This window comes from Parasteatoda tepidariorum, chromosome 7, assembly GCF_982258835.1.
Source record: "Parasteatoda tepidariorum strain Cologne lab strain chromosome 7, Ptep-v5.0, whole genome shotgun sequence".
NCBI lineage: Eukaryota > Metazoa > Arthropoda > Arachnida > Araneae > Theridiidae > Parasteatoda > Parasteatoda tepidariorum.
In genome coordinates this window covers 56,312,403-56,322,870 of record NC_141761.1, presented here as the reverse complement: position 1 = coordinate 56,322,870, position 10,468 = coordinate 56,312,403, and the positions used below count along the sequence as shown (strand labels likewise).

The 10,468-nt window shown below is 29.3% G+C and overlaps 1 protein-coding gene across 1 annotated transcript; it reads right to left on the bottom strand.

Annotated features, from left to right (window-relative positions):
• Positions 1-1,031: 1,031 nt before the first annotated feature.
• LOC107456516 (uncharacterized) lies at positions 1,032-10,006 on the bottom strand. Its single transcript, XM_016074391.4, has 2 exons — positions 9,869-10,006; positions 1,032-3,162 (listed from the first exon to the last, which is right to left on the bottom strand). The coding sequence occupies exon 2, from the start codon at positions 3,120-3,122 to the stop codon at positions 2,328-2,330; it is 795 nt and encodes a 264-aa protein (XP_015929877.1). The 5' UTR covers positions 3,123-3,162; positions 9,869-10,006; the 3' UTR covers positions 1,032-2,327.
• Positions 10,007-10,468: the final 462 nt, after the last annotated feature.

Below are 10,468 nucleotides of genomic sequence, written 5' to 3'. Positions count from 1 at the left end.
ACGAATCTGAGAAGATCTGCGATGCAATGTGGTTTGGCCATGGAAGAGGCGCATTTCCTACAGTTCAAATTCATTAACTGAGATAAACTACAACTAAAGTGAGATTATGTGGCGCTAGGGAAAAAGAACCATGACTATGCCGGTGCACACAGTAATGCGTTGAGTTTTTCAGATGAAGGGTGATTACCTTATTCTCAAAAGACTAGCTAGCGCTATGAAACGACGCAACACATTTAAAAATAAAATAATTTTCTTTTCATTAAGTTTCTAATTTTCAATTTTCGTAAATTAAAATATAAAATAAAGGTTACATAAAATATAATTATTCGGAAATATAGTGAGAGTTGAGCAGAATTCGGTAGTTTTTTTTTAACCAATATTTTTAAGCAAAATAGAAATGCAGAGTCTTTTTTAAATTTCAAAATCAAGAATCAAAATTTTTTAAATGGCTGTATTTTTTTAAAACTAAACATTAACTGCAAAATCCTAGAATAGCCCACTTTTGGCTACTTTTTGAAATCTCGCCAAGTTGGCGATTATTACTTGGATCAAAGTTGTTGTTTTATTATTAAAAAACAATCTAAATTATTAGAAATTTATTAATATATTTTTAATAAAATAAAAATAAAATAACTTATCTTTTCTCTGTTATTTCTCTTACATACCTCTCTCGACAAAACATATACCAATCAACTACAGTGAAACCTAGTTTGGTGAGATTTCAAAAAATCGCCACGGGGTGGATTATTCTCGGATTCACCCCGAATTATAAGAAAATTTTATAATCAGTTAAAAATTACAACTCATAGGCTTAAAACCTGACACTTAATAATTTTTTGTTTACTAACAGCTTACTACCTAAATTTTTCGATAATTTCAGATAATTATATCGTTAATATAATTAAAATTATAATATTAACGATCAACAATTATTTTTTTTCGGTTGTTAATATGCAATACATCAAATCACTCACACATGGACATGGATTTGAGATACTTGTATAAAAACTGTTACACAGTTGTGCATGGCCTTTTTCAATACTAACATTATTATTGTAATCTTAAAGTCTGTAATTTCATTGATGAGGTAGATAAGATTAAGAAATGTTTTCTTTCATCAATAAAACATCAAAGTTAAAAAATTGCTTAGGAACCCAATTCACTCTCTATCGGCATTAATAATGCACTAACACAATTTAACAATTTTCAATCCCTCACACCTACACTAGTTGTTAGAGTTTCTGATAAAGTATATAGTTACACTGAGAAAAAAGTATGGTCAAAACTACCAGAATATGGTAAAATTTACCTTGCTTCTGGCTCTATGGGAAAACCAAAAAGTTTGGAACTTTTACCAAAGCGCTTTGATAATGATTTTAGTAAAATTAACAATAAAATATGATTTAATAATAAGTGGTAAAATTTGGTAATTTTATCATGATACCTTAGAGTATGGCATAAAAACCATTTATTCAGTTAAATTTACTTTTCAGTTTTGAATTTTTTACTAAATATGTGGTAATAAGAACTAGTTTTGAAAACCAGAATTTCCAGTAAACCGTTATCATATGAAAGGAAAAATTACCAAATAAATGGTTTAAATACCGTATATTTTAGTTTTATTAACTAGAATTATGTTTTTTTACACCGGAAATGTCATTACCATAGAGCACGGTAATTTTATCAGATTCTTTTTCACAATTTATAAAATGTTTCAATGAATATTTTTGAAAATTATAATATTATCAAAATTGTAATGAATAAGTTAGTTAAATATAAATTATGTCTTATTCGTTTACGGGATTTTTTTTATCATACTGTAAAATGAAATTTATAAATTAAAATTTTTTTATTGAAATGAATACGAAATAACAAATATTGCCAAGTAGAATGCAAATACTAATGATGACCCAAAATAATCTAAAAATATAATTTTGATTTTCAATATTAATTTCGTCTTCCTAATTTATTTACGGAATTCCTTTTTATCACTGTAGATTATGAAATAAAATTTATATATGAAAGAAGTTTTTTAAATGAATATGAGATAACAAAATACTAGAATATAAATACTAATAATAGCCAACAATTATATTTAAAAAAAGATGCAACATTTTCAATATTAATTTGATTAACGATTAAGATAATTGTTATATTTTGATGAAAGTGTGACATTTTGAAACCATCTTAACAAAACAACATAGCATTAAAAAAATTAAGTTTTGCAAGATCGACCATGAAGAAAAGCTTCTTCATTTAATAGCAATTCTATTTTAAAATTAATTATCTATAAAACCCTGCTTTTCCCTGTATGTGATGTCGACAGTTCAAAACTGTGGACTATGCAACAAATTTATCAGCAAGTTCTCACTGTCGATACTAGTAACAATTTGGGCTTTTTCAAGGGTCAGATTTCTTGATTGGTCGCGAATGATAGTTAGTATAACATAGAAATACAGCCCCGTTTCTCTAGCTTGTCCAGCACCCCGAACCTTTATGTTCATGTCCGAATCATCAAAGTGGAAAAATCGGATGTCATTTCTGAAAGTATTGTTCTTTTTAGCTACTTCTGACACGCCGTGATAAAAGCCAGATCTTCCAGCATAACCCGTTTGTCGCTTCGATATGAAGTCCAAAGAAGAAAATTCACACGTTTCCCTCAACGGTAATGGTTCAGTACCAGATTCACCATTTAATGTCGATAAAAAGTGCAAAAGAACAGCTTTGCCGTTATCTAACGCCTCGTCAGGAACTCTGTATGCCGAGAGCCATGTACTGAGAATTATGTTCTTTAGTCGAGCGGCTTTGTTTCCTTTTGCTTCTTTGCCCATCATTCGGGATTCGAGATACTTTTTCATATGTTCTTTTCGAACATCTTGCCTGCTTAGTATTTCTAAAGGATTGCTGGCATCTCTGACGATATAGTCTATGGCTTTCATTCTTGTCGTCATATGGCTGCTGTCACCGTATCCCTTTAGAAGACGCTGTCTTTCCAAACAGGCTACAATGCTGGCTGGATCTTCGAGGCCGAATTTCCAAGCAAATATCCTCAACACTTTGTGCTCATTTAAATAGTTTAAAATTTCTCTGCAACCAGCGGCCTCCACTTCTGTTAGCCCCATGCTGCCCTTACGTTTCACAAACGTCAGAGAAGCAAAAATTCTGGAAAAAAAAAACAAAACAGCATTAATTATACTTTTTGTGCAGCAATCATTTTCGTATTTTATTTGTAAAATCTGAAAATCTTGAATAAAAAATTAAAAAAAAAACTCTCCAAACAGTGTCTTATATATGTTTTACCCTCAATCCCTCAATTCTATACAGTTCGATTCAATTATGTACTTATCATTCATTCATACAATAGCCCAATGTATCATTCTATACAATAACTAAACATTCTATAAAATGCTTGGCTTTTTTAGGTAAATTATGAAATCTAAATATTAAATACACTGTAAAAACTGTAAAATTAGTATCTCTTCTAATTTAAAGTTCAACTATTCAATGATAAGGAACTCTGTATTGACTGACTAAATTAAATGTTTACACTTTAAGAAGAGTAGTCAAATCTAAACACCAACAATGTAAAAATCGCAAACCAAACTTCGCGCATTCACAACGTTTGAGAATTATTTTCACTTCGGGAAACATCAATTTTGGCATACTTTGGATATCGCCAATCGATTGTTTACATTCAAGTATAAGAATTAGTTGTTCTCTTTCAACTTTCACGATGCTAAACATCAACAGAAACAAAAGTTAGCCGTTTCAAAATGATGCATATTTTTAGTTGTGCCAATGTGCCATAAAGAATATTTTAATCCTTAAAGGTTGGCCAACTGTCGTAAATAATTTTATAATATTTATCTTCTATTTCCCTCCATTCGATTAGGCGTTGTTCGAATTCATCTAAGTATTCTCACTAATTAACTTAGTATTCATCTTTGTGTGCATGTTTGATTAACAAACTAATTTAATTTTTAAAATTAGAATATACGTGCTTCCTAAATGAATGATTCTTACTTTATATTGTATCCTAAAAATAACTGAACCTATTCTAATATGTGTCATAAACTTAACTGTAATTATAAATTTTCGTGTTACCCAATACTAAAAATGGTGGCAGCTACTTTAAGCCAAGTAATAAAAAAATAAACACTTTTGGTGTTTTACTACACTAGGAACGGACTTTGGTTCTTGGTATATCCCGCTTCACCAATTAGGTGTAAAGTAGTTGTCACCATTTTTGGTGAATATGCACTAAAAGTTTTATACTGTACTTGCCCAGTGATTATATAAAATACCTAAACAACCACAGTATCGAGTGATCAATGATCAGTGAGGGATTAATTTGCCCAACTATATGGTTCAATATATTAAAGTCAGGGTTACCAGCATGTAAAAAATCCATCCGCATTTTTACGAGTTGGTCCACTTCAAATGAATCCACTTTTGTGCATAATAGGCTTTTTTTTTCCTTAAAATTTTTCTTTTAAGATCTATAATTTTTATTTCATAAGCAAAAGAATTGTAAATTATTGTCATCTAAACAAAGGCATCCAAACATTTGAAGGAAAATTAGCTCGATAATTTATCTTTAATTATTATATAATTTACTAAATTAATTTGATATTTAAAAAGCTTAGCTGAAGAAGCTCTTTAATCAGAAGCGTGACCTTTTAATCAGGGAAAATAACATAAAGTGGTCGTATCTATATGGGTATGTTTTATGTACGAGAATTTTTGATGCGTTCACTTTACTATGAACATAATTAATCCACGTTAATTTTTAGTAAGTTAGCGTGATTTTTCTTTCAACTTGTATAGAGGTAAATAAAATAAAGGAAATAATACTAAGGTAAAGAATACTTGTAATAAATCTATAATATAATAGTTCGTATAACACTTTTTTCTTCTTATCCTGATTATAGCCACTTTGAAATGGTACTTACCTAGTTCTTCCACAAAGCTTTTCATATAAGATATACAAACTGAAATGTATTCAAATAAGAAATGTATTCAACGAGTTTCGAAAGCATATTTAATGTGCCTTTAATTAGGAAGTAAGCATGAAGTATCAATTCTCAGGACGAACACATTGCGGCATGTGAAACCCGTTAATTAAATTTTTAATTTATATGTAATTATTATTATTGAGTAGTTTTTAATAATTGAGTAATTTTTTTTCATTACAAGAGCCCGGATTTCGATATGAGGATATCTAGGCAGATCGTAATGATTTAAATTGACTAATATTGAAACCAATTTTCTTAATTCATGAAAAAGTATCAGATTTAATGAAATAAAATTATTTTTTGTAGTTTGAAAATTTATCGAATTTTTTCAATGCGACCTCAAAGGTATAATGTATATATTATTATAGAATATCAATAAAAAGTTTTCATATATTTAAAAGATATGAAACGAATTAGAATTTTATTTTTTAATTTAAGTTTTAGATATATTTTTAGTTGCACACTTAATCCAAAAATTGAGAATAGCTATTTTTTCATGTTAAAAATTAAGTAAAGAAATAAAAACGTATTTTTATACTTTATTGTTGAGAATGCACCAAATATTTGGTTGTTGGTCAATCTTGCCAAATATTCGTTAAGGTCGAATAATTTTCTTCTTTCTTTTCAATTAATGTTCAGTTTATAATAGTTTAATTATAAGGTGTTGAAAAAATTGATGCAAAAATTAGAATTTTGTATAATGGTCTTGACTTTGTCATGCTAAATTAAGTCACCAGAAAAATACAGGTCCTACCAATCTTGATGCACCTGCACCACACTGTAAAAAATTCCTGATCAAATTACGGTCTAAAGTACCGGCACTTTAGGTGCATCATCAGTAAAATCCATTTTAACCGTGTAATATTATACCGTAATTTTTACAGTAACAATTACCGTAAAATCACTGAATCACTTTAATTAAATAAACATTACTGTAAAAATTACGGTTATCAGATTTTATGATTATTAGATTTTTTGTTCCAAAACATGTTTTAATGGATAAATGGATTTTTACCGTAATCTGATCTGGATTTTTTCACAGTGCATAAGACTTCCCTTTTTTTTTTCCGGTCTCTTTTATTTTTTCATCAGGCTTTGTTCTGTGGTTGGAAAACTACATGGTTGGTTGGTTCTAATGCCACTGCTTGGTGAAATCAAACAAATTTAAGGCAGAGAGTGCGATTCTTGTTTTTCAGTGGCGCCATCTATGGTCAAGAATTCGACTTCTGCCACATCATACGTCACACCTGTTTTATAAGGCGGACCCATTCATACATCCATTCATTCATCCACAGATCGCAATTTTGACCTGAATGAAAGAACGATCAATCTGCAATACAGTACCCCCAGAGGTTTTGATTTATTAGGGGAACATGGAGGACTTTGCGACTCGACAGAATTTTAACGTGCATCAGTTACCAACTACACGGGGAGTCGTCGGCCGGCGGGGTTCGAACCCACGAACTCTTGGACCTGCACCCAGCGCCCTACTAACCAGGCTATCCCGGGCTGGAAAAACTACATTTTGTTTGTAGTTAACAACTACTTTATTACAAATGCAGTCCTCTATAACTACTTTTTTTTAAAAAAAAATAGTGACTATAAACTACTTTCGAAATGTAGTCAGAGTTACTACTGAAATTCGAGAGTCACTTTTCAGAGTCAGAGTCCCTTTTAGGAGACAAACTGTGTTGGAGAACTTGATTTACACCCGTATATAGTATGGTTTTGAATAAAAAATTGACTTCAACTAGAGTCACTTTCATCTTACTTCGTTAAAGAGTTACGACATACGTGTAACATTCTCTGATTGGTACCGAGACAAAATTTACCGGAACAAAATGAAAAAAACTTTTTCTCGTAGACTTAACTTAAAGTGATGGAGAAGGTATTTTAATCTAGTGGAATTTCTTAATTTCGGGTACATATAGTTTATCTTTGCTGTTAAAAATATTCTAAACCTATTCAAAGTATCTTTTATACACAAATACAATGTTAAAAAATAATTTTTTTTTGTGAAATAATTAGATTTTAAAAATTATTATAGCTCTACTCGTCACTTTTATCAAGTGATTTATGTTATATGCCAAAAAAATCTCTAATGTTTTAAAAAATATTAGTTTTCTCCCTGAAATAATTAACGAAATAATAAAAAAGCAAAAACAAAATAATAAGTGTACGTATAAAGGGATCGTATATTTAAAATATGTAATAAAGAGTCTTTTTTTTAAAAAAAATTCGATTTCTCAGGAACTGTTCAACCAATTTCACTCCAATTTTGTCCTTTGCAATTTAAAATTACATTCTTGAAAATAATGTAAAAAAAATTTATACCTTGCAATTCAAAAATTTTTAAATGATAATAAAAAATAATAACAAAAATAATAAATATTTATAAAAAAGTGTTTTGCGCATAGAATTATCTTTGGATGAACGAATTTCATAACTGTATATTTTTCAATTCACTTAAGAAGTTTTCACGACATGGCGCAATACGCAAAAAGTAAAATTAAGGGGTCGAAACTTAGGACCGCTCTCATGGCCAAACCCAAAGGAACAGGAACATATTTCCCAGATTGCGTCTACCCTTGCATAGATTTTTTCTTCTCTTTTTTTTAATCTGATATCGTAACTTAAAATATCGTGAGCACACAATTAGCATATTTGAGGTCACCTTCATGAATTATTAAGTTCGAGTCCTAGCACACGAAAATCCAAACGTTAGATCAAAAGTTATTCTGTTTTTTTCTTAAAGTCTTTTATTTCCTTTTTTTATTTTAAAATTAACGTAACGATAACCAGTTCATTTGTTAAATTAATTTATATTGCTTCTCTTCAAACTATCATCTAAGTGTTAAAAAAATTAATCTCCTAACTTTTCTATTAAAGAAATTTTTCATAAAGAAAAGCAAGACTAAAAAATAAATAAATAAATAAAAATTTAGTTATCAGGTGTTTAGTTAAAGTTTGAAAGTTTAATTATAAATTCTATTCAAAAAGCAATGAAATTTAATTCCGCTGCAATATATCAGATAACCTTTTATAATTAAATTTCATTAAAGATGACAATTTATGCAAAAATGCAAATGCTTTGTTAATTAAAAATGTTACATCTTTAATTAATTTTTAGTTTCTAAGACTAAATTAATATAATTCTTATTACACTAAAGAATAATTAAAATATAATAATATGATAAAATTATTAAATTCATTGAGGTCACCGGGGCCCGATTAACCTCTGAAAATAGGGGAAGCATAATAGGAGTTTGGGGCCCCCCTAACTTGGGCAAAATAAACTTTTGATATTTTTCGCCCATAAACAATACATTTTAAAGAGACGAGAACCATGTGAAAACTATTAGAACCTTAGAAAGGAATACAGAGATCCTATGCAATCATGTTGGACCCTTCTTTACGTGCTTTATAGTAGCAAAAACATGTTAACAAAATTTAAATATTTCACTAAACTAAATTATAAAATTACTTGTTGTTATACGAAAGGTTCTTTGCAAGATTAGTCTCTTATTTTACGCCAATTTGTTTACTAGCGGCAAAACAACACAAAATTCTAATTCATCATAAATTATTGCTACTGCACCAGAAAAATCATACCAAATAATTTTCAAACATGAAACAAAAATATTTTTTGTACTGATAGATATTTAAAAGTCTTGTGTGTTTAGTTCAACAATAAAAAGCAGAGTAAAATTAAATTGAGCAAGCATGATAGAGAAGAAAAATTTTAAAAAAAATAAGAAAACTCATAGGTTACCATTACATAGGCTTTTTTCTCGCTTTCAAATTCGCAAAATCTTCCATAATATCTGCAAATTGTAACCTATTTGTAATATCACTCTCTATTGCTAAAAGGGCTAAACCACTTAATTTATTATTTGAAAGAGTTGATCTCAACCGATTTTTTATTCTTTTCAATGCAGAAAATGAACGTTCACTAGTGCAGTGCAAAAATAAGAAATTGGGCCCCCAATTTCAGTCATTTGGGGGGCCCCCCAGAATTTTACAGGGGAAGCACTTGCTTCCTGTGCCTTTTCGGTAATCAGGCCCTGGCAGGTCACCGAAAAAAGAAAGAATTTTCGCGACCTTCCTCCTAAGAATTCATAGACATTAACTAAATCGCTGCAAAAATTTTTAATATTTAAACGTCAAAATGTAAGGGGAAATTACCATAATTATTTTAGCTAGTTGTTTACGATTTACACGACTTATTTAGATTTGACTTTTTCTTGTTTTTTTTTTTTTTTTTTTTTTTTTTCGTCTGACTATTCTATATATGTAAAAAGTATTTCCCAGTTTGTCAACTTTATATTTATCAATAAAAATAAATGAAGTAATATCGAATTATAATAATTTGCTTTATTTTAATTATCTAACTGTCAAAAAATTTTTTTTAAAAAAAAGACAATTTATTGCAAAATACCCAACAATTAAATTTTTAATTATTTTAAAAACCATAATGTTTTTTAAAAAATAAAAATTACTTATTTGTTTGTTTTTTTAAAAAATGTGTAATTTTTTTCGACCATTGAAATTTGAAATTTTATAGAAAGAAAACAATGTGACGAGAAAACTGCTCTGCTCTAATGACTGCAGTTGAGAATAAATATTTGAGCCAAATGGTTCTTTCTCTTTGGTTTAGATCCCGGATATGACAGAAGATTTGTTTTCAAATTGTAACCCCCTACCGGAGTAGATTTGCAACTCCCGTTATATCACCAAAGTATTGCACCAACTTTACGGATTCGCTGCAAAGATCGTTTCTTTGATATTCATTAGAATTTCTGTAAAACTTAAAATTTCATTAAATTTTAAAATATAGAATATTAATGACTCACCGAAGCTGGTTTCATTAGTTCCGGCTTCGTAGCAGAAAGTGAAAACGATCGATAAAACGGTGGAACAGAAGGGGAAGAGAAATTAAAATGAAGCCAGCGTTTCGGGATTTCACGCGCCAAGACCTTGAAAATCGATCAGACGTCTCGCCAAAAGCTTTTTCAGAACAACGTCGGTGACCCTACGAAGGCATCAAAGAGTTGAAGGGCCAAACCAGCATGTGGCGAGCTTGGATGAGAAAAAAAGTATGAAAAATAATAACTAACGGACTTCATCAAGAGAAGTGCAGTTTAGTCCGCCCGCCCAGACTAATTTATTTACGAATTTAAATGCATCCTGAAAGATGACGGAGTTTTAACTTAATAAATCTATTTACAATTTTTTTTAAATACAAAAATACTCATAAGTGTTTGTTTTCAAGCAAAATAATTTATTTAAATTTTTACATACACTATGGCTGACCAAACTTTTCCATTTTTATCGTTTATTTTTCATTATTAAACAGATTTATTCAAATTTATTATTTCATCATTATATTTACATAGAACTATTTTTATCTTCTAATTTTCCTTTGTAAAATTATTTCATTTGAATTTTAAAAA